This window comes from Falco naumanni, chromosome 8 (genome assembly GCF_017639655.2).
Source record: "Falco naumanni isolate bFalNau1 chromosome 8, bFalNau1.pat, whole genome shotgun sequence".
In the NCBI taxonomy this organism is placed as follows: Eukaryota; Metazoa; Chordata; class Aves; order Falconiformes; family Falconidae; genus Falco; species Falco naumanni.
The window spans coordinates 45,357,190-45,381,859 of NC_054061.1; the positions used below are offsets into that span (position 1 = coordinate 45,357,190).

At 40.0% G+C, this 24,670-nt stretch overlaps 1 protein-coding gene across 8 annotated transcripts in view; it reads left to right on the forward strand.

The window, feature by feature from the left end:
- RAPGEF4 (Rap guanine nucleotide exchange factor 4) overlaps positions 1-24,670 on the forward strand; it is a 158,566-nt gene that overhangs the window by 119,463 nt on the left and 14,433 nt on the right. For 7 of the 8 annotated variants that reach the window (XM_040603593.1, XM_040603594.1, XM_040603598.1 and 4 more), the window contains 11 exons: positions 1,585-1,673; positions 3,927-4,005; positions 8,691-8,841; positions 10,166-10,254; positions 10,722-10,752; positions 10,997-11,075; positions 12,867-13,013; positions 14,238-14,335; positions 17,360-17,485; positions 17,942-18,120; positions 22,716-22,806. In XM_040603593.1, coding sequence (XP_040459527.1) covers positions 1,585-1,673; positions 3,927-4,005; positions 8,691-8,841; positions 10,166-10,254; positions 10,722-10,752; positions 10,997-11,075; positions 12,867-13,013; positions 14,238-14,335; positions 17,360-17,485; positions 17,942-18,120; positions 22,716-22,806 — 1,159 coding nt within the window. The remainder of the gene's footprint in view (positions 1-1,584; positions 1,674-3,926; positions 4,006-8,690; positions 8,842-10,165; positions 10,255-10,721; positions 10,753-10,996; positions 11,076-12,866; positions 13,014-14,237; positions 14,336-17,359; positions 17,486-17,941; positions 18,121-22,715; positions 22,807-24,670) is intronic. The other variant, XM_040603595.1, reaches the window with a different exon arrangement.

Sequence of the window (24,670 nt, forward strand, 5' to 3'; positions counted from 1 at the left end):
AAATCACTATGCCCAAAAAAGAAGCTTCACCAGGGACCTCTTCTTAAACTCTTGCTGCTTTGCCCTTAATCAGGTAGCTTACATCTGCTGTCCCTTCAGATGAGCTGCCCTTTGGGCTTTGCTCCCTAAGGAGATATATAGCATTTGCACCAGAGAAATGTTCCGCATCACAGAGTTGTTCCCCGAGATATCCAGTCAACCAAGAAACTTATTTTCTTCATCTTAGTCTTGAGGAAAACTTCACTTTGGGAGCAGATCCTCTCAGCTGCAGTTTGGAACCTACTACCTTCTCTACTGAGGAGGCATAGCTCCTACATAGCTCCCTGAGCTGCGCTTTCAGTGACAGTTTTGCTTCGAAGGACTAGCTCTGAAGTTCTCGCTCCCAAGATCTAACTCTTTATGGGTGATCACACTCATACAGGATGAATTCAGCAGCCCTGCAAGTCACTTCACTGTTCATTTTCACTTTCATATTCAGAGTACAGCAACCTGTGATTTCTCTGCTTCACTCACTTAGATACTTGGTTAGTATCTCTGCGAGAATGTGCACTGGCTTAACAAGTGTTTGTGTTCTTGGGACATCAATCCAGTTCTTCCAAAGGGGTTGGCAGGTAAAAGAACTGTGACGGTCAGCGCTCAAAGTGAGGAGGAGCTCCCAGGAGCTCAGCTCCACCACTTATTTCTCAGCAGGAGCAGAGTATCTTCACTTCTCGGGTTTTTTTCTTTCTTTTTTTTTTTTTTTTTCAAAGTTTCATACTTTATCAGTTGAATTCTTAAAAAAAAAAAAAAAAAGGATGCAAAGATTGAAAGAATGTAGAGAAAGATAAAAAAATCTGATCTGCAAGGAAAGAAAAAAAAATATGACAGGACAAGTTTAGCAGATCATGATATTCTGCTGGTACTAGAAATCTTGCCAGTGTTTTTGCATGAAGCAGAAAAACCTGACTATTGCACTACTTCTCTCACCTCCCTTAATTTACTGCAGGAAATGGTACAATCCTAAGTTCATCCACTTGAAAAACTTTACTTACCTCGGCTATCTAAGGCATTGCACAAATTTGAAGATACAGTGTGCTATTTCATAATCTGTCCCCATCTTCTCAGACCAACCCCTGTCAGTGATGCTGAAGGAAATTGTTTCCTTGCTGTGGCACTGATACATACCAGTTCTCATTTCATGCTCATAGTAAGTCTGTTAAGACCCTCTAATGACCGTGAATTGCTATCATTACTGAGATACTTATTTTCAGTGGAGAAGCATTTCTGATTGCACTTCCCCAGGTTTGCACCAGTGCAGCTCTGCTGATTGCAATATAACTGTGATGGTGTAATACTGGAGTACCTGTGCAGGGAGGGGGCCATCTGTCATCTCACACTCCCTGGATAGTGTTATTGCTCCCATTTTACAGGGGTAAGCCAACAAAGTTTTTGAGTGGTTTTGTCCTAAACCACACAGAGATTCTGGTTAGGGGAGGTGTTTTGTACTCTGGCACTCAGCAGTCCTGGTCTTCTCACTGGTACACGGCTCTTTCTTGATTAGCTCTTTTGCCTATGAGACACTAACTCTTCCTTTCCGTCCCTCAGGTATATTGTGATGTCAGGAACCCCAGAGAAAATTTTAGAGCACTTTCTAGAAACTATGCGCCTTGAAGCAACTTTAAATGAAGCAACAGGTATCTACATGACAAAGGCTGTGTTATTATTACTGCATAAGATGGTCTTGCTGTGGGAACACTGCAATGTGATGCTTTGAAAAGCAGCTAGTGGTATTTTTCCCCAGAATAAGAACTATCCACTGCTCTGAAACAACCCCAAGAAAACCTAGGAAATCCAGAATTAAAGACAACAGTCCACTCCTCCTAACCCACTCTTCTGTATTCGTACTTTCGGTTCAGAGTAGAAGAGCAAAATCCCAAAAGGTGCCTGACTGCTACTCATGACTTTAATTAGCCACAACAATAACAGGACAGAGCATATGTTACCACCCAAAGATAAAGGTACTCATACTTCTTGTTCTGGATGTCACTTCATACTGTGAACTATCTTGATACTTCTGGCCATTGCATTATGCTAGTATAAGTATTCCCAAATTTTCGTCTTTTATTCAATTTAAATTACTTGTTTGTGATACTTTCCCATGTGCATTGGAAGAGTTGTTACTCAAAAGAGAAGAACTCAGCATGCCATGGGCAAAGTCCCAGGAATACAGGTTGCAGCAGCTGCACTTAGGCTGATTCTCGTTAGTGTAAAGAAAACAGAACAGAGAATTTACATTTAGGGTTATAGATATTTGCTAGCTTACTATTATTATTTTAATTTTTAAAAAGTCAGGCACAAAAAATTCCTCCTAATTATGATAAAGTAATGCAAATGCAGAGACTTTTATATTAAGCTGCATAATATCCCTTTATCAAGTTCTTTTTACATTGCAGATGTCTGAGAAGTATATATGTGTTCTTAAATTCAGTTAATCTGTTACTGACCTCATAGTACTGGAAAAACCTGTATAGTGCTCCATAAATGGTGGAAGAATTGAAAGATTATAGAAATCCTTCTGCAGTGTGTGTTTTAACCACTTTTTTAAGAAGGAAAATGATCCTTTCATAGGTATCTGTTTGTTAGGATTACAAGCCAAATGTTGTTCTTTAAGCTTGCAAGTATATAATCACAAGTTTACTATTCATAGTGTGCATGTATTGTATATTTGTCTGAAATAAATCAGTTTTTAAATCTTTTAAAACTTTTCCCCAAAACATCCAATTAGAAGATTATATGTATGTTCTAATGGCATACAAAATGTCACAACACAAAACTATTTTTAGGGTATGGAAGCTTAGAGTGCTGGAAAAGAGAATCTTTAGTTTATGCATTCCTTTAAAAACAGTAAAAATCCACTTTGCTCTGAATATTATGCAAAGAAAAAGTCCCACCCATCTGGACATGAGTTTTGTCAACTGAGAGATATTTTCATATATAAATTACAGTGTAAACAATGGTGTGATATTACATTAGACAGTTATATTGCCATATTTTTTTCTGACATCCCTTTCTTACAGGGTTTTTAAATGTTTCTCTTATCTCAAAAGTTGCAGTGTAGAAACGATACCCCAGGGTATTGTGTTTGTTGTTTATCAGTGGTTCCATATAAGACTTGCATAGTTTAGAAGTAAAATAAAGTTTATTCTTATGCCAAACGTATTCCAACCTCTGCAGCCAGGCTTTATGACTCCTTCTTCTTGTCAGAATATAAAGACAACACAAACTGGGATTTTCACCAGCACTACCACAGATCATTTTAACAGAAAAAATAGCATGCCATTTTTTGCCAGAGAAAATGTCAATCATATTGTTCATATACATTTTAATGTAAATGTAGCAGCTGTGATATTTTTAAATCAAAATAAAACCAGAAATTTGACTGTCCATTTACCTCTTTTAGGCCTTCTGCTCATTGCTAGGAAAACAGCAAAGAATTAAATTATTTGCTTTCTCCTGTGTGGTACATCCTAAATGTGCTGTCTGGTAGTTCCCTGAAGTAAAATGCAGCAGCATTTCTTAAGTACCCAGATGTGGCAGGTCTGATTCTTCTTATGCTACTATCTCTACACCTATAGAGAAGTATGTCCAAATATTTTGCTTTAGCACAGATGTGGGTTTTTTTCTGTGCCAGATTTCCCTTTGACACAAGCAAATGCCTGTTAAGTGCAATAAAACTCATGCAGACAAGAATAAAAGCTTAATATTTCAGCTTATTTTTGTTCATTCCCCGTTTTCATACTTAATGCCTACAAACAAAGTGCAAAAATACCCCTTTATTATCTGCAGAGGGCTAATAAGATATTTCAGCTGAAAGAAAACTCATCCTTGTGAGCCTCAAGCTGTTTGCAGGGGCTTAATTGACTGTTCTCTTTCTTCTCTCTTCACAGATTCTGTTTTAAATGATTTTATTATGATGCACTGTGTTTTTATGCCAAATAGTCAGCTCTGCCCAGCCTTGATGGCGCAATATCCTTTTGTAAGGGAAAAGTAACATCCCTTTAACAGCTATCCCTATTGGTGATGAGACTGAAGCTTCTCTCAAGAAGTACATCATGTTTCATGGAGGCTGTGCCTTGTGGGTAGGTTCTCGGTGTCTGACTAACAGCTGTCCATGGCTCAACAACTCTGAAATGGATAGTGTATGCCCATGATGAGATATAGTCCTGGAGCATGAAACCTGTATCTTTCCTGTATTAATTACGATTCCAACGGGAAGAAATATACTGTTCCTCCACCAGATAAGTGAAATTACATAAAGGTTTGGATTACTCTTCCTGTATCCTTTCTGTCTGGCTTGGTTTTTGCTGAACTATGGCATCTGGATTTTAACTAAGATGGTTATGTTTTAGTGATTTCAGTGGTCCACTATATAGATTACAGCTGCAAACTGCCTTAAGCAAAAGGATGCCTAAACTAGTAGAATAATGAGTAAGTAGTCCTAGGTGCTGTCATGGTAGTTAGCAATAAAAATAATAATAGTCTATTGCAAGTGTTAACAAACTGCAAGAAACTTCAATTGCATGCAGATACCTCGGGGCTGAAAGCTTGCAGTGGATAGCATTGAGAACCGGAGGTGATTCTTGTAGCGTCTGCGTGTTTTACAGGAGTCTGTGAAATGTCCATCAGTCAGTTACTGGCAGGTCATTTAGTTTGGGGAGCTGTTGGGCACTGAGAGTTTTCCTTGTGCACAGTGACTTGAAGCTATCAAGTGACAGGGAGTATTAAATAAACACACAATGTTTTCTGTTTTATAGAATTCTGACAGGAGTATAACAACTTCAATTCCCTATTTATTTTTTTTAGAATCGGATTGGTGTGAAAGTGTGCTTTCCTTAAAGCTCAGTGGGGCGAGTGACATCTGGGAAAGCTAACACTCTGAAACCGCAAAATAGAGCATCGTGTCCTTGTCTGGCAAGCTTGAGAATCCATTTATGTTACTCCTAGCAAGGACAGTAATTGTTTTGAAAACCTTTGGACCCATAAACTGGTCTGCAGAAAATTGTTCGTACACCTGAAACAAGCACATATTTTAAAACCACATAGTTTTGGATATCAAAAGTATTGTGAAATGCTGTTGCTGACAGCTTTAAGAGAGGAAGAAAAGGGCAGCACTTTTTATGTTGGTTTTTTTTTTTTTCTTTCTGATTTATTTAGCTCATATTATTCAATCAGTCCATTTGAGACTCGGGCTTGTCTATCCTCAGTTATAATAGTATACCTCTGATACCAAGTAACTGGGAAAATCGGATGCATAAGCAAAATGTACCTCATTGTTTACAGGGGAAAAGCTTTTCCGAAGATCAGAGTGGTAGTGTCACTTATGTACATGCATTCACTTGTGATGAAATTTATTCTGGAGAAGAGGCTAAGACCATGGTGTTAAGTGGGTCATGGCAGGCATCGTGCTAATTCTTTCCAGAGAGGAGGAGGGCTGGAAGTAACTGGTGTCCCACTGCCTTAGTGTTAGTTTTTCCTAGAGCTGAATTACTGTTTATTTGGTCCGTTCTGAATACGGAAAATCAAACTGCTCTGTTGATTGTACCATTGAAATCTATTGTTGGAGTTGAAAGGTTGCTAACAAAGCTCATCTTTTTTGAGCAAAATCAGTATATAAAAGTGTTTGCTGGTGCTGTGAGACTAAGGAAAGATTAGTTATGCTCAGTGAGGAAATTAAAAAAGAAGAAAGGTGATTCAGTCAGAGACTGCTTTTGCTCCAGCTCCCAGTTTTGAATCAATTCAAGTCTATTTTCCTACACCCACTTAAGATACTATTTTAGCTAGCAGCATGCGAGTGTGAGTACAGCTAGACCACTGTAGTGCTTTCAAGCACAGTACAGGGTATAAATTATTGGGGTTTTCACTTCTTTTACAGCAGCATTTTGTCATCTGTAATTTCTTTAATCATGAAAGGAATGGAAGAGTACACCATTTTGGCTAAGCAACATTATTGCTTGCTGCAGATTCAGTGGTTATACTGTGCTGTCCCTTGGCACACTACTCTTTTTTAGTCATTAAAGCACATGGGTCCTGTAATATCAAAAAAAATCATACTTCTTTTTTTATAGGGAAGCCAAGGGCATGCTCCCCTGTCCTGGATCAGAGCATCAGTTCTGTGTGTTGGACCAAGGCCCCAGGGCCCCTGTTTCCCACTCTTCACAGAGACGGAAATGGACACATTCTCAGAGCTTACAGCTTGTCAGAGGGAAGCAGGGCAAAGCCCAGAAGAAAACTTGAAATAGAGTAGCATCTCCAAAAGTACACTTGGCATGGTGCCAGTGTGTGAATATGTGTGCAGGTGTGCATCTTTTTAAAGGACAGTAGTCCTTTAAAAAGGACTTTTTAGGACTTTTTTATTATTCATAAAATAATAGATCCTGCAGTAGCCTCGTTTTACTTATGAGGAAATCAGAAGATCCCACTCTATCAAATAAAACATATTTGGGACACAATACTTTGTGACAGTTACTTTGTAATAAACAGTAAGAACAAATGGGAAACGTTTCATTGACCTTTTTCATTAGGAAGTGTACTTTATTACCTTTATGTGTAATTAGGAAGTGTACATTACCTTTATGAAGTGTAAAATTCTTTTGTTCCTTGTAGAAGATAGCTCTTTGGCATGTTTCTGTATGAATGTTTTGTAAACCTCCTTTACCATCACGCCAGCAAAGTAGTTTCCATTCTGTTGTAGTAATGGGTGCTGATTTTGCACAGCTCCTGGTATGGTTAAGTGTTCTTATGCAGGGAAGAACGTACATCAGAATTACTTCCAGTTAGGAGTGTGTGCTAGACATAATTAGAAATATATATATATATAAATCAAACCATGTTGGTGTTGATAAGTATTTCACAATTATCTGACACTTGTTGCAGGTATACATGATATTTTACTTCTGATTGCAGTCTGCAGTGAAGCTTCATCCTGTAGGCCCCTTAAAAATGGCAGAACCCTTCATTGACTTTCCCTGTGATAATGTTAATAAAAAGAGCAATTAATACAAATGAACAGTAAAAAGACAGAAAAAATGACCAGTGCCTGTGGTGAGTCAGTTAATAAGAAAGTAAAAATACATGAAATTATTACAGTGTTTGAAAGGTAAAAATGGCATGAGAAAAATTACTCAGTAGAATATTAAACTTGCTCCCTGAGACATTAGAGCACATATCTTACAATATATTTACTTCTTATGACCCTTTGACTAATTTACTCCCATAAATTTACTGACATGTTTAGTTCTCTAGTAATTTTAAACCTTTCCAAATGAAATTACAATGCAGATTTCTGGAATTTTGTCAGTCAAACAAGCATCTCACTAACCCTGGTAGCACGTCAAATCTGCAGAGGTTTTGGGCAGGGGGATCATTTGAAAAGTGTGAGTTAATAGATACTTTTTTCCATTATCTTTTATCAGTATTTGTTAGAGAAGTGCTTCTAAATGAGAAACTTGAAAGAAATATCTTAGATAATGTTGATTTTAATTAATATTTTAATTTTCTAATTAATATTTTTAAATCTTTTGTTAGAGCAACTGAAAGTGCACCTTGAAAGGATGCGGGACTTCACTGTGAGTGAAAAAGTGTCAGGATTTTAACATTAAGCATTGCTATGTGGTTGGGAATAGTATTATTCATGACAATCCAGAATCAGAATTTTGGTATCAGGGAAGGAAAGCTGAAGATGTTACTGCACTCATTCTGTGTTTACTTCACATTCAGCCATGAGTTTATTGGGAAGCAGTTTAAGTATTTGTTGATAACCTCTGATCAGTGAGAAGGCGGCACACAATTTTTCATATCCTGCTTCTGCTGGGGATTCTTCTTCATTTTTGCATAGGTTAAAGGCTGAAATTATCTCAGTTTATTATCCATTGTGCCTTTACTTTTTTCTTGGTTTCTTCCTTTCAATAGGTGTTACTTTGGCCTTTTTGTTAGTTGCATATTTTTGTAACGTTTACACTTCTAATGAAAAAGGTCAATGAAACGTTTCCCATTTGTTCTTATTGTTTATTACAAAATAACTGTCACAAAGTATTGTGTCCCAAATATGTTTTATTTGATAGAGTGGGATCTTCTGATTTCCTCATAAGTAAAACGAGGCTACTGCAGGATCTATTATTTTACCCCATGCCTCTAGGCTGTGAACTTCCAGGTCCCCCTACCATAATGGGACTGAGGTTCACCTTGGGTTGCAGTAGCTTCTAAAAACAAAACGGAGTAACACTGGTCATTCAGTCCAGTAGTCTTCACAAATGGAAGACTGGATTTGTTAATATACACAAAGTGACATTTTTTGTTTTCTTCAGCTGTCTCCAAAGAAGAACAAGGAGAAATATCCTTCCTGTCTCCACAGTTAACACTCTTCCCTATTGTTCCAAATATCATTTGTGTTCTGCTACCCTACCGCGAGTGTCTCTGTGGTGGGATTGTGATCGTTCCTGTGCTCTTCAGAGAATTCACTGGCTTTCTGCTTTTTAGTATGAACATGAAAGGTTTGCAAGTCTTTATGCTAGCGTCAGTTAGAAATCAAAAGTATATATTGGAAAGTTATGTTTGAACACCCTGAAAATGGTTTGTTGCAAGTCAGTTGTTTGTGAATTCTTACTGGGTTTGATATTTTCAATCACTGAGTGTTCTCCTTGACACCATGGCACCTATCATGCCCAGCCTTCCCAGGGTACAGAGCAGGAGAAAATGGATTATGCCCTCAACAATAAAAGGCGAGTCATTCGACTGGTTCTGCAGTGGGCTGCTTTATACGGAGATTTACTACAAGAAGATGAAGCAGCAATGGCCTTTTTGGAGGTATAAAGGAATTGTTGTATCATTGTACTGAAAAGTACCTACCAGGCAAGATAAGCTGAAAGCCCGTTTCCAGTCTGTAGGATTCTGTTATGAACTATAGAGAAATAGGTCATTTCCAAGTGCAAACTCATAACTATTTTCTTGGGTTTGGCTGCAGACAGCATATGCGCTACAACAGTGCTTGAACCATTGTCAGCCTCTGGACCTCTGAAAATACCTGCCAGAGTTGCAGACCCCTTTTAAAGCACTGCATGGGTAGATTGCTTTATAGCAATGGATGAATTTGCCTTTTTTTAGTGTTTTCTTGTGGATAGTTCAGAGGCTCTACAGCTTGAACTGGGGGGGCTCTTTATGCCTGCCTGAGGTGTGCCAGGAAGAAGCTGGAAGGTTCTCTCTACAAAACAAAAAAACCTTTCCAATTGAGTGAAAGCTGTACTACAGCTTTTATAACTTAAGACCTTTGTCTTCAGAACCCTTCTGATCCCTTAAAATCATAATAATTTAATTCTGCAAACATTGGTTGTAAAGTCTTTGTGGTAGATGCCGTATCCTTGCGTCTCTGAGATAAAATGCACTGCCAATGTCATGTTAAGTAGTCTTGATTGCCATTATTACTATATATTTTGTTTATGGAACACAGTCCTATATGTTACTGGCTGAATGGAAGTTCTCACCCCAAGGAGCTTAAAACTGAATCTAAGATAAGTGTTACAGGGAAACAGAGAGGGGCCTTAAGTATGACAGACATACAGCAAGCCCACATGGGAAAGCTTTTCATAATAGACAAGCTTTGGAAACAGACATAGTGTCTTTCATTATTCCAGAAGTTAAAGAACAATTACTAGTTGCAAGGTCATAGATCCTTCTTTGGGACAGTTTTATGCAAGTGTGGCAGGAAGAGGTTTGAATAGGTTTATTGTCATGGATGGGAGTAGCTGAGAGTCAACAACGCAGTAGCACATGAACCACTAAGAACTGCAACAGTGGTGAGTAAAAAAAACCCATCATGCCAGTTTATTTGTGAATTTTATAGTCTTTATCCTTAATAATCTCACAATGCAGTTTTTGCACAAACAGTCAATGGTTACACAGTGAGCTAAGGAGCCTCATCAGACTTCCCTTCTGCCTGTGTAACACGCGCTTTAAATCAGCTGGAGATAAACATGTAGAAGTAATAGAGCGTTGGGCCCAGCATGTGTTCCTCTATGCAGATTATCATTCTTTATAATCATTAAGCTATCAGATGTCATCTCATAATCCTCTATCCTGAGTACTGCTCATTTACCCCTACGGTTATTTAAAGACTATTCTGTATCATTTACAGGAATTTTATGTATCTGTATCAGATGATACCAGAATGATTGCAGCACTAAAGGAGCAACTTCCAGAGCTAGAGAAAACTGTAAAGCAAGTGTAAGCACAGTTTTTGCTTCTTTCCTCCCCCTGCCCTTTTTCTCTGTAAATAGATGAAGAAAACTTATTGCATATATCTATTAAAAATCAATTCTATGAATACAACTCAGTCATAGAAGACTGAATGTTTGCATGCAAGCTTGTTTTTATGAATGTCTGTGGCCCTCTTTTCACATCATTCTTGCAAACACCAAACTCTCATTAAAATGTTGACAGAAGGAATAAGAAATTATGTACACAATGTGAAACTAAACTGGATGCTTATTTCATGCTTACATGGACTTTGTATAGTATTTTCCCTTCCTTGATCACAGATAAGTATGGTGTCATCTTGTCTTTTCATATATGCAAACATGAATATGTTGCTACTGTAGTTTGACAGGTGGTCCATGTTCTATAGGTGGTTTTGTACACAAAATCTTCCAGCTAATATTTAATTCTATATTCTATGCTTTACCTTTTTATAGTTCTGAAGAACCTAAAGCACCACAAAAGAAGGTAAGATAATTTATTTGTCCATTTTCTAAAGTAAAAGCTTTAGCACAGCAAATCCATAAGCATCTTCTCTTTAGTAATCATGGATATATTAAAACAACACGTTGAGAAATAGCTTTTAACATTAGGTATCAAATTCTGCACTGCTACTCTTTTTTGTGCCATTAGTAAGAGATCTAGTTTAGTTCATGCCTACCCCATAATGTTTCTTTTTGCATTAATGTCAGTCCTGATGATTCATTTTCAGCACAAAGTTCTTCTTCAGCTGTTCAACACAAGTGATGACAGAGCACAGAAACGCCAGCCTATCAGGGGCAGCGACGAAGGTGAGTTCCTTCTCTGCAAAATTTTCTTGAGCCACTGAGATTTGCACTAAATTAGTCTCTCTCTTAAAAAAAGTGGTCCAAACCTAAACAAAAGTACCTATTTAGAGTTTTGAAGCCTGGCCTGAAGCAAACTGTTTGCTTTTGCTCGCCCAATATTCTCCATCATTGATTTGAAGTGCTATCAAACACTGTGCTTCCTCAGAGGAAGATGTAAAAACCTTTAAAATAGGGAATGAAGAAAACGGATAAGAACCAGTATAGACAGTGTACTTCAGGTAACGGCAGTGCAATAAATAGTGAGTGCTGAAGGTCATGTTTGAGCCTCTGTCTGCCCTGCATGGTCAGAGCTAACATGTACAGCTGTTCCTTTGAGAGATAGGAGTGGAGCAGATAATCATGCCATGGATCTCTGCCCTGTGGCACACAGCCTACAAACCAAAATCTGCTGGTTTGCCCTATTGCTATTGTTTGATTCTCTAAAGAGATTAAGGTAAAATTTACAGCAGTATCAGAATATAATTTTCAGTTGTACTGGCTTTTCATATTGTCTTTTACTTCAGGCAGGTTAAAGCACTGCTGTGTGAACAAAATCCTGAGCTCTGCTGATGAGGTCTGTTCATTGTAAACAAAGATACATGCCCCTTAAAACTCATAAACCTGAGGATTTCTTTGCAACTGCTAGGGCCAGTCCCCATGCTTGTTTTGGTGCATCTTCATCACAGAAAATAGCTTCTGCTTCAAGGTATTTGATATTAAAGGATAGCTCTTGCTAGTGAACAGAAGTAAAAATAAGGGAACAAAATGCAAGGTCATATAGCTGAGAAAGCTGGTGGCATAAATCAAGCCAACAGAAGAGCCATTTCAAAGGCTGGAAGCAACTGCATATGAACAGCAGCCATCCTGGCAGGCATGCAGCTTCTGTTGTCCGTATCGGTTTTTCTTCTAGGTCTACAAAGAGCAAAACAGTTCTGCTGCCAGGGAAGTACTACTTCTTGTGTCTGTGTGGACAAGCAATAACTGCCCCTTTCATATGGCTGCACCGTTCTCATTCGTAGGGCAGGCAGCCCACTGAACGCTGAAAATCCAATGGACAGTTATAACCCCAGGAACTGCTTGGCTTGGCAGCTGCACTGAAGGAGTATTTTGCTAACTTTTTATGTCTTACATTCATGTCACTTTGGGCTGCTTTGCTTTTTGCAGACTAATATACTATCCTATTGATTTCTAGGCAGCCAGGGGCCTGGGATCATGTATTATTCTTGTGAGCCCATCTGTACTGTACACCCAAGTGCATTCTTATTCTTAGGGTATTTTTCTTCATTATCTACAACATTCTTGATCTAGCAATTACATATTTGCTTGTAAAAAACAGGTTGCAACATGGTTTGATTTAAGTTCTGATTGTAACCAAAACTATTTTCAAATACATTTTGTAAATATGAAAATTATTTTCCTGTAATTAAGTGAGTTTGCAGCCAGTTTTCCTGACTCTTGAAAAGAAGTGTTGATTTAAGATATTATAATGTCTGGAACATAACACAGTGCCAGATTAAATTGGCAGCCATAAATAATTTAGCAATACTGAAACACTAGTACTTCGTCGTTCACTAAAAGCTCTGGGAAACCAGAGATTTTTATACTAGAAATTGTAGAACATCTGAGGCATGGGGAGCTATCAAAACTGTAGTGATTTATTGTTCCTTTGTTTAATTTGTGAGGAGTGGTTACTGATGTAAAGTTGCATCTCTGGTTGTTACATGTGGCATGCACAGCGCAATCTTTTTTCTTTAGTTCTGTTTAAGGTGTACTGCATAGACCAAACCTATACCACTATCCGGGTACCAGTGTCTTCCTCTGTGAAGGAAGTGATCAGTGCAGTAGCAGATAAGCTGGGTTCTGGAGAAGGCCTCATCATAGTCAAGATGAGTTCAGGAGGAGGTACTGTACTTGCATCATCTTATACGCTTCCTGCTTATGGTGGAGGAGAATGTTGGGAGGGATTGCAAGACTATTTCATTGAAGGCTTTTATATCCATGTGCATGTTTGGCTGGTACACAGGTTCTGTCTTAGAGGCAAGTCCTTTCCCTACTGCAGGCACAGAATGGAGCTCACATGGGAGGCAGGGAAAATGGAGAAGCTTGTGTATCTGCGTGTTACAGACTAGAGATACGCCAAGTTTCCTTCACTGTAACACTTGTAAGAGTTTATTAACAACAGAAATAGGAGGTAAGCATGGATAATGTCAGGCTAGATATAAGAATCAGCAACAGCAGAAAACACAGCAGTGCAGACATTCCAGTAGTGGTCACTACCATTCTGGCCACTCTGTCCATGCAAACCACTACTGCGCAACTTAGTGCCAAGCCCACTGACCTAGAGTTTGCAAAGGGTCAGGAGTCAGCTCCCCACTATGGGCTGTGGAAACTGGAGAGTAACTGCAAGGTTAATTCTGCTGGAGAAGTGGTGTTGCTGAAGTGCTCTGGTTGAGTATGACTGTGTGGACACACACAGAGCTAATGAAAGCTGTGTTGGAAGGCATTTTTGCAAACAATGATGCCTGCCAAAAACAGCTCACTTCCTAAGAACTGACACCAGGCAGCTCTACTTTTTGCAATTGCAGCAATTTTTTATTGTCAGATTTGCTGACAGCCATCGCATGCTGGAAGAGACTGTTTTCTAAGTTACTTCATTATCTTTTCTTTACCTGTGATGCGATCCTCTTTTAGCACTGCTGTAATGAGATTTGCATACAGCTGCATTTCATCACCACCTCATGCAGTTACTGTCTTCCAAGCCAATTTCTATTAAGAACAGCTCTCCAGATGCTTACAGCTCAGAGAAGAATGGATGGAGTCCCTAATTATGGCTGAATTTTTGCAGGTAGTTTCTAGATACGGCAGCACAGGCTTCGTGACCTGTCTGTACAGTTTGGGGCTGGAATTCTAGTTCTCTGTGCCAGTTCTATAGAAGACTGGTTTGGGCTGAGCTTCTTGTCACATTTCTTCAATAAAGAGGACCTTGCTGTCATCTATTTTGTATCCTGCACATTGGTTTACTGTGAAAAAATTGTTCTCAGAATGGTGATCTGTGCAGCTGTTGGATCAGTCCTGTTGTAAATCCTACATATATATAATAAACAATCTTTTGTTTCATGTTTACAGAAAAGGTTGTGCTCAAACCTCATGATGTTTCAGTGTTTACAACTCTCAGTGTTAATGGACGGCTGTTCGCCTGCCCACGTGATCAGTTCGATTCTTTGGTATGTATGTATGCAGTTCTCAGGAAGTTCAGTTCTTCAGTTTATTTGAACACTTGGCCCTTTCTGCATTATCAATGCTTTAGGTAAGAACTAGTGGTAACATTCACAACAAAGGGCTTGTCACAGTGCCATGGGATAAGCCCTGAAATGAAAACAAGGTAATGTTATAATTTCCTAAATTAGAGCAGAAATCCATCTGATCCACGTGCCAGCACTTGATCCCAGAATTCTCTGTGTCACACTGAGCTTTTAGGAAGAGCTGAATATTGTCACTAAGACACACAGTAATTCCTGATTACAGAATTATCTCCTCAAGGCCACAGGGATATATTCTTGAAGATAGAGGTTACCGATTAAAGCATTCTGGAGAGTTGATTCCAACAGTAAATTCCTTAAAATCTTGTAATTTCTCATCCTCACAAAATACTGTGTCAAAATTCCAGCTGCTTCTAAGCAGAATCACAGAAAATATTCCTGGTGGAAAGCCTGTTTTTCCTTAGGTAGAATTGATCATAAGTACTTACAGTTTATACAGTAATTCTAACAATCCCCATGGGGTCTGCTTTTATAGAGTTTGATTTGACTGTACTTTTTGTTCCTTTTATTTCATTAAAAACAAATGTCATTGCCAAGTCATGTCAGCATGAACTCTATTACTCCTAGCCTTGTTTCAGCCTCCTGTATGCTTTTAACAAGCCACTTAGTATGTATGCCTGATTTCTTTTATAGATATGGTAAAATCTATGCTTTGCTGCTGCTTTCAATTTAGTAACCAGGGAATGCATATCCAGCATACTGTAGTTCCACGCAGAGACACCTCTTGTTCAGTTTATTAAATTCTGGTGTTCCCTTAAGGTTAATTAATCCTGCCAAGTAGATACCTTCATGGGGCATGCTACTTTAAAGCAGGGGTGTTGCATCAGTACAACTATGATGGGTACTTTTATACGGCTCTGAATTGTCTGTGTAGACCTAGGTTTGGCAGCAAATTGTCCTGACTTTCCTTGCCTTTTCCCCTGTGCTATTTGCTGTGGAGCAAGTACTCAAAATGCTACAGAGAGCTCTAAGACGTGGCTGCAATGTGCTAGTTTTCATCAACTGGACTGGATTTGGTAGGAATTAGGGAGGAACACTCAGCACCCTGAAAAAGGTTCTCAGCACTGTGTAACAGAATACATCCCCTTATCTGCTGCAACTTTTCAAGGAGGTATAAACAAATTGAATAATGTTACAGCTTTACCTGCCTCACAGTTTAATCCTTTCATGTTCCAATTTCTGGCTGCTGCCTCTGCATGTACATTTATTCACATTACACTTGGCAATTCCCATGTGAAAATTGTTCTAGGTTAGATGAATTTTCAAATATGCAATGAGTTTACCTTTAAGTGTTTCTTTCCTAGCCTTGGAAAATATGTGTTTGTTATGGTAACAGCTATGTTGTGTTTGTCTCCAAATAGGGGAAAATACCCCTTTTTCAGAATGTGGGTGGTTCTACAGATTTCCACAAATTAGGATTTTCTACACAAAACTGCTGTAATTTTAATTCATACTCTGTCTTAAACTAAAGAAATTTTGTGTTTGTGCAAATCCCAATTTAAAGCAATCTGCAGCTGTAATAAAATTGATGGCTGTCCTGATTTTTTTTCAATAGTACTTTTCTTATATATACTATTTTTTGAAATTTTAGATGGAGCTTTTAAGGAAATAATACCTGTGGTTTAGTTTAATAATTTTAAATCCATTTGTATTGTGATGATATTTGAAAGGCAAGTTTTCCCTAGAGTACAAAACAAGAACTCATACAGAAATAAGGTTCCTACATACTGTGTGTTACTGAGAAAGTAATTTGATGTATTAATCCAGTCAGTACTTTTTCTAAGGATAATATAATATTTTTATATAAAAGGGAATCCATTTAGTAAGGTAATTTTTAATATTGCATTATGCAAATATGGTCTGTTAATCTTGCAGAGTCGGTTGAGTTTGTACTCAGGAAGGATCCTGTTGACAGTTCAGTGTTCTGTAACTATCTAACAAAGACCCGATGAGAGATTGGGAAACTTGGAAGGGAACTCTGCTGCCCTCTCCTGGAAACAAAACAATGAAAACTCGGGTTCACAGGAAGCTTTACTGATGTAACGTATTTGAATTTGCAGGAGGGCTGGTTGACAGTATTTTAGCAGCACTGGTTCAAACACTTTCACCCTAATATACACAACAGAGTACTTCAAATCTGACTTGATCTCAAGTCATGTTTTAAATCTCACCTTAGTATAAGATTCACTTGTGTGCAAAACGGTGTATCACATCTCATTCATTGGGTGGTATGGAAGCGTCTTTCAAAAATGTTTTATGCCTGAATGATTTAAAGGATCCTTTATCATAACATTGTGTGCTTATAATTTTAATTAGCATAGCCAGGAGTTTTGCAGTCACAAACAGTGGATCCCTGTAGCGTCAAAGGGAAAGTATGAGGCTTATTTTATAAACGATCAGAAGATCTTGCAATCACTGCAGATTTCTGAAGTATGGCAGATGTAATAATTCTCATTATTAGAATCACTAACTTGCAAAAGTATTTGGCTTGCGCTTTGTGGTCTAGTTATTTGTATATGTGAAAAAGGAAACCGATAACAAAAGCTTTGTTGAAAGACCTATGCTCCTAAACAAACATACGTGCTTCACTTAGCACAACATGTATTGAAGTATTTATTTCTGGCTTCAAATTTTAGAACAATGCTAAAAATAACACGCTGAGAACAGTCTGTTTTATTTCCTTACATTGCCTCTGAAGAGCTTTCAGAATTTTCCTGACTATCCTGTGCATAGTGGATACTGATTTTGCACAGGGCTTCTCATTTCCTAAGCCCAGCCTGTGGTTATAAGCAAATTTCAATTTTACTTTAGAAACATCCTTAGGAAAGTGGTCACTGGAAAAAAAAGTCAGAAGCATTATGGAAGAAAAGCACCAGTCACGCAATTTAGTATTTCTAAAACATTTTTATACCATTCTTCCATTTGTAGGCACCGTTACCAGAACAAGAAGGACCATCTACTGGTACAGTAGGAACGTTTGAACTCATGAGTTCAAAAGACTTAGCACATCAGATGACAATTTATGACTGGGAGCTCTTCAACTGTGTGCATGAGGTATGAGGATCTATCTATTCATCAGATCAGAATCTGTTAGAAAATGTTTAGTTGTTCATTGTAAGTTTGTTTGTTATTTGCAAAACTTTCTCTAAGCTTGAATTTCAAAAATACTGTAATAAAGTCACGTACAAGTTCTGAAGGTATAAGGTATTCTTAATTCTATAGGTAAATTGCAAAAATAAAGTTAAGCTTTTCCTGGGCACATGCTGCTTATTCAATTGCTTTTATGTGTTTTAAGGTATTAAGCTATTTATACATATTCTGTAGTTAGACTTTTAGCATGCCTCAGCTATTGTCTGCTGGGTTTGTACCCTGAACCCTTGTCATCTGTACAGCAATAAATGTAAACTGCAGAGGAAGTTTCAGGCTAGATACTCACCTGCTCATTCTTAGCCTCTTTCCTCTGTCCAAAAGATTTCTTAAAAAAGTCCCAAACTATTTTCTTTTTCCTAGCTGGAATTGATCTATCACACTTTTGGAAGGCATAATTTTAAAAAGACCACAGCAAACCTGGACTTGTTTTTAAGAAGATTTAACGAAATTCAGTTCTGGGTGGTCACTGAGATTTGTCTTTGCTCTCAACTCAGCAAGCGTGTTCAGCTGTTAAAGAAGTACATCAAGATAGCAGCCCAGTAAGTATACAATCATCTGTCAGCTGGAATGAGGTTCGGTATAGTCAATTTGTTGTTATTTTTCTTTTTTCAAGCAGCCATGCACAGTAGAGGTTAAAACCTCTATTTGATAATTCTGTCCATTTCCGTATAGGGCTGTATATAACCTTGTTAATAGATACTCTTCTTTCCTGTCCTGCTCTCCATTGCTCCTTGATCTGTGATCTCTTAGGGCCATGTTTTCACATCAAATTTGTGAGTAAATATATTTCGGTTCGTTAGGACAATCCTTCATTTACCCTTACATGCATTAGCAAATATTAATACATGTGAATTGGTAAGTAGTAACAGAACTGAGCCTTAATTTTCTTGAGAACAGAATAGTTTCTGGTGCAGTTCAGGAAAACCATTCTCAGAATTTCCCTGAGTGGGAAAAAACAAGAGGGGAGAGCAAAGAGGTGTAGGTATGGAGATGATGAGACACGTTGCCCTCAGCCCACTTGGGATGTTTTTCTAATACTTTTGTTTAAAAATGCAACAGGATGTTTTGTTACCAAGTGCTGGGTCTGAGGTTGGATAGGAGGCAATTCTTGCTGTCTTCTGTTCTCTTACTGGTATTAAAACTGAAACTCTTTGGAGCCTTCGTGCCAGAGGTGCCGTGACTCCTTGTCCCTGAAGTCGAGGCAAGGGTGTGCCTGGCTGAGGAGGGAGCAGGGGCAGGGCCCTGCCCGGCGTAGCTGGGGGTTTTATGGCTGTTGCCCTGCTCCTTCCTTCCTCCCTGCCCGGGCCGCTGTCGGGGCGGCACGGCGGCGGCTGGCGGTGCCGCCTGAGCAAACCGCGGGCGCTGCCGCTCCGAGCGGCCTGTCACTCCGGGCACCGTTACTGGGGTCCTTCAGGCAGTCTCGCTGAACAAAGAAGTTATTACTTGCAGATAAACCACGAGGTTTAACAACTTCTTATCGTTAAAGGCAGCAGTGTGAAGGCAGCCTGCCACAGGGCCGGGATGGCGCCCTCCTGCCAGCGAGCAGGGCAGGCCCACGGCTGGCAGGGCCGCCCCCGGGCTGCCTGGGGCCGGCGGCTGCGCCCGGCGGGAGGCTCCCAAACCCCAGCGGTGGGCATGCCGTCGGGAGCGGGCTGCTGTTCAGAACGGGGCAGAATTTCCCTCTTTAGTTCCTAAAAACACGCATTCGGCCTATGGGGCACGCCGTTCGGCGGAGGGCCGGCGAAGGCAGCCGCCGGCCGGGCGGGCCGTGTCCAGCAGGGGGCGCTAGCGCCCGCGCACCGGCGCCGCCGCGTCTTCCCCGGAGCCAGAGGCGTGAGACGGGGAAATCTTGGAATGCGGTAAATTAAGATACAGCAGCAATTTCCATAAACGCTTGAAACCAAGTCTCCTAAAAATTACAGTTCAATATCTCCTTAACAAGCCGCCCTAGCCCGTGGGTTCCTCAGTGTCATGGGTCTAACTCTATGCTATTTACAACAGCTTGACAACCTCCTGTTTACTTCCATGTTTCTGGTATCGCTGCAATGCTAAAAATAAACAGCTAAAAGCGGTCTGCGCCGCTGAGCCCTCTTTGTCTGCTAAAAGCAGAGAAAGGCGAAGCACAAGATTTTCCTGTGTGCAAAGTAAGCGAGCGGGTTTAATTGCGGCGGCTGGAAGGGCCAGGGAAGTTGTGCCAGGCGGCTGCCCTCTGCGCAGCGTTGCCATGGCAGCAGGTGCCACAGCCTGCCTACAACAAACACGGCGTGCACCCAAGGCAGGCAGGAGAGAAAGCCAAGGGACTGCATCAAAGATGAGGGCCCAGGCCTTGCAGCAGTATCTTTGAGGAAGTTTTGCTTGTGAAGATCCTTGAGACGTAATGAGAACTTTACCCTACCTAGAAGTACTAGACTCATTAGAAAAGTGTTTGGGGAGAACAGCTCAGTGCTGTGCCATTAATCTTAGGCATGACTGGTGGTAACGAGATGCCTTGCACATACCAATTTTCAAAGACGACTGTTAGTGAGCACCCTTTTCTGTGACTCGGGGCTTAGGCGGCATTGCAGAAGGCACATCATTTTGAGTCTGCCACCCACACACCCTGTGATACGTGCTCCCTGTCTGTGCCAGTAAGCACGAGGCTGAGTGCTGGCTCACACAGGGCCAAGTGCTGGCTCCAAGTGCTGTGCACACGTGCTTTCTGCTCCAGGAGCTGGTTTTGCCTTTGCATCTACTGGGAAAGGATGCAGAGGTTACTAGGTTCATCTCTATTCTCCAGCTATTGTAGGAATAAACTTTCAACCAAAAGGCAGAAGTTAACTATGTTTCCTACAGTGGGTTCTTCCCTTACTAATTGTATGAGAAAGGCCTTCTAGGATGTACTTGTGCATACTCTTATGGGTATCCACAAACCCAGTTTGTGTGCATTTCCTCTTCGCAGATAAACCCACAGGCTATTTAGAAGCCTTCTTGTGTATCACTATACTCAAGACATTTTCATTCTGTATTTGAAAATCATTCTTTCCATACACACGCATATATTCTAAGCTCAGGAAGCCTGTAAGAAATTTTTGAAGGGTGTGTGTTTACAGAGAAAATGCCAAGATGAATATGCTCGTCTAAGTACTGAGAGATTTTAACCATGTGTGTGTTTGTCTTGGAGACAAGGTGTGTACATATGTCTCAGTTCACAATTCATACTAACAGAAAGATTTTTCCAATACAGTCTGTTTTGCGAGGCAGAGGGTCCTCTGCTCTGAGCAGACTGTGGTGCTTTGGAGGATCCACTTTCAGACATTTTACAGACAGTATATATGCAGCACTGTCCCTAGAGAACCACCTTACAGTGGTCTGGAACTGAGCTATATAGTGTAGAGCCCGTAGAATTTACAGAAAATTTGGTGTAGAATGTCATACATCTAGATGGATTTTTATTTTTAACTTTGTTAAATTACGTTGCTTAACAGGGTGTTTGGCAAAACTTTTCCTTTTTAAAATGAAAGATACATGGAAATTACATATTGCAGATACATTTGCAGCTGCTTACTATGTTTGAGCACTGCTGTTGTGTGGTACTAATTATTCTTACCATGCCACCGTTTATTCTCAATGTCACAGGCTGTGGACAGATATCCCTTTCTGGATTTAGTTGTACCTAGGGAAGAGGTTATCACTGACAGCCTATCCCGGCTGCTTTTCATCCTTATCCCCTCTCACATCCACTAATGAGGCGCTCCTTGACCTGCTCTAGTCAGAATAAGTTGGCATAGCTTCACCATTTCAGCTCATCGTTGCTAACCTTGCTCACTGTCCCTAAACTGATGTGGGAGAATTTTGTATGAGCAGCTCCGCCAGAAGATCTGAGGGGGCAGCAGTCTCCAACAGACAGACCATCAGATAGGAGAGATCGTTTTTTCACATGCTCAGTGTTCACACAGTGCAGACACAAGTGAGGCCCAGATCTAAAGGACTCACCCACTCAATACAGCGAGTCTGGTGAAATGGAGGGACAGAGAGAACAGAATAACAACAGGGTGATGGGGCAATTATGGGGTCGGACAGTAGGATGTGATGACTGTACTAATTTCATCTGGAGCTGAGGATACCTCAGAGAAGCCAAGAGCTTCAACAACAGATAAAAAAAAAAATCTATCCAAGAATCGTAGCTTGAATCTTGCAGAAGTTTTCTTGATAAACAGTAAAAGAAGCAGCAACTGAGGTGCTGAAATCTAATTTTGGCAAATCAGCTGTGAAAAACAGCAAATGATTTGCAGGAAGCTAGTGTGACACAGATTTATGAGATATAGGCTTTATTCTTTCTCTTTTCTTCCCATCGAGTCAACCAGCCACCTGATGCGGTCCCGGTTGAGCAGTTGTGTGGGCTGTTCCTGCCCGATTGTGTCTACTCCTGCATATGGTGTATTGGATCTTCCATAATAATCACTTACACGTTCCAGTTTTTCCTGATTGATGACATAAGTTCTCCTTTGCGTTAGGGATGAAGTGTGACCTACAGCTCCTAGTGCCCAGGACCTCCTTAATGATGCTGGTAACAAATGGCAGTTCTTTGTTTGAAACATCCTAGAGAGTTCCAGAATCTACACATACTAGTTAGAAATCATATATAGCATTGACACACAGGCATCTCTAGACAGCCGGTCGTCTCCCTTTAAAGGGACTCTGTGCACCTGTAAATTGCAATGAAGACCATCTAGGGACAGCTTCCAGCATTCAGTAGCTGTTCAGAAGCTGTCGGTGAGTTCTGCAGCAAATGAGGTTGTAAAACAGTGGCTTCCCATTTCTGGTATTCCCTTGGACTGAACAGAGCCCCGTTTCAGGACTGTGTTTCTGGCCGGGGAGGAGCTTCAAAGACTCCTTTAATGTCCTTAATGTCCTTGCAGGATCTGGCATCCAGTGGAGTGGAGGCAGGAGGTCATTTTAGGAGGGGAAAGGAGCCTCCAGAGTGTGGTGAATTACTGACACATCGGTGAGGTGGTGTGCCGCAGACATGCTGGCTGGGGCTGCCCAAATTGTTCCATCTGTGCTAGATGCCTGAGTTCAGCTCTCTTAGGGTTGTCATGTGTACTTCTGCCCTGACTGATGCATACAACTTAAAACCTGGCCCTTTTTGTTTCAGCTGTAAAGAATACAAAAATCTGAACTCCTTTTTCGCTATTATTATGGGACTGAGTAATGTTGCTGTGAGCCGTCTCTCGTTAACATGGGAGGTAAGTCTTAGCTAAAATCCACTTCCAAGAAGTTTGGCTGGGATTTGTGCTTTTAGTTAGCAAAAACATAACTGGGGCCTTTGTTATTGATAAAATTAGATCTACTAATTCAGCTCCTGAGCAGCTTTAGCCAAGGCTGACAATTTTTATTAGTAAGGCAGTATGCCCATAGATGTGTTGAATACTCACCAGCAGTTACCAGGAGTAACTTCTACTTCAACTTCAGCTTCTAGTGGTGAGCTAAACACCCAACAGGATGAGCAAGTTAGGCAGTTAACCTCTTAGATTAGCCCATCCTCTGTTTGGCTTTACCGACCATTTGGTGAGATCACTCCATAGATACTTCTCCAAAATATTTTCTCTGTTAATACACACTATTTTCTGATCTCTGTGTGGACTCTGTTGCCCTATTAAAATGGGGGTTTGTCCTAGCCAGTTCTGGTTTTCTCTCTGACATGCATTACCCTGCTTTCTGTCAGTTTGGCCTTCATTCTCAGAGCTTCCACCTTTTTTCTTTGGCTTTGCTCTTTTGTATGTGAGTATATAAAATGGGTGTGATGTCCAGCAGGGTGAGGTAGTAAGTGCATGTAACCACTAAGAACACACTGGTTGTCAAAAGCAGTGCAGATTCGAATATGCATGTATTTTTTTCATTAGAAATTCAGAATAGTTAGCACGACTGAGGTCATTGATGCAAGTGAGACCAAAATTTGAACAACTCTAAAAAAGTGCTCTGAAATAGGAGATCAGACTAACAGCTGAGAAGACACCAGCCCAGTTTTCTAAAGTACACCTTGCAACTGACAAATGCGATCAGTGCTGAAGGCAAAGTTTGCAGATCGGTTTCTCAAAATAATGACCCTTTGTTTGTGGCTACTGAGAGGAATAGTTGGGAGAGCTGAGACAGTACAAGAGTAGCATGACAAGAGAAGAGGGAATTGAACTTAAATACTATATACAGCAGTCTGAAGTGGGCACAGGGTCTGAGCTGGAGGGGCACAAATCATGAGTTCAGGGAAATGTTATCACACTCTGGTTCTGTAGGGCAGTCAGTTTATCAAGAGAATCTCTGCAGCTTGGTTTTTAGCCAGATGTATATACAGAATATAACTAAAACCAAACACATCAAGACCTGAATTTTTTGCTATATTATCATGCATTTACATTAGTTGCATGCACAAATTAGATATTTGCAGGTGCAAATGTCCAATTATACCACTTATTTCACAAATACCTAATCTGTATGCATATGCAAACTAGGCACACAGTTGTTGACACACATCATTAAAAATTAGGCCCTTGCTGTGGCACAGTGTAAATAGCTTGCTAGGGTACACACTCCAAATGTAGAAAGTATTGCAAAAAATAATTTCTGCACTATAAAGTCTCTATTAATTTTTAATGTTACCTGCTGCCAGTAATAGTCCGATTTAATCAGCAAATATAGAGAAATTTCTTACTAAAACGAGAAAGCTGACATATTCTGAGTATGCATGAAACATTACTGTGATCTCTCAAACTAATTTATAACATATCCTATAGCCTTTATAGTAAAATTATTTAATATGTATAACATAACATGAGGGGGAAAGAAAATAATTAGTAAAGCCTATCTCGTTGCGATCACTGCATGATCAACTGACCATATTTGTGTAGGCATTTTGGACTGAAAAACTATTCATTAATTTATACCCCAGAAAGCAGTAGAGGCCCTTGGCTGCTGGGCAGGTCAAGAATTTGAGTGATAGTTGGTGAAACATCAGTTGGTGAACAAAAAAACCTCCTGGAAATGCCCAGGCATGGATTTGAATGTTGCAAGGGCAGTTCATCATTGGTATGAATAATTAAGCTGAGCTACCCCTAT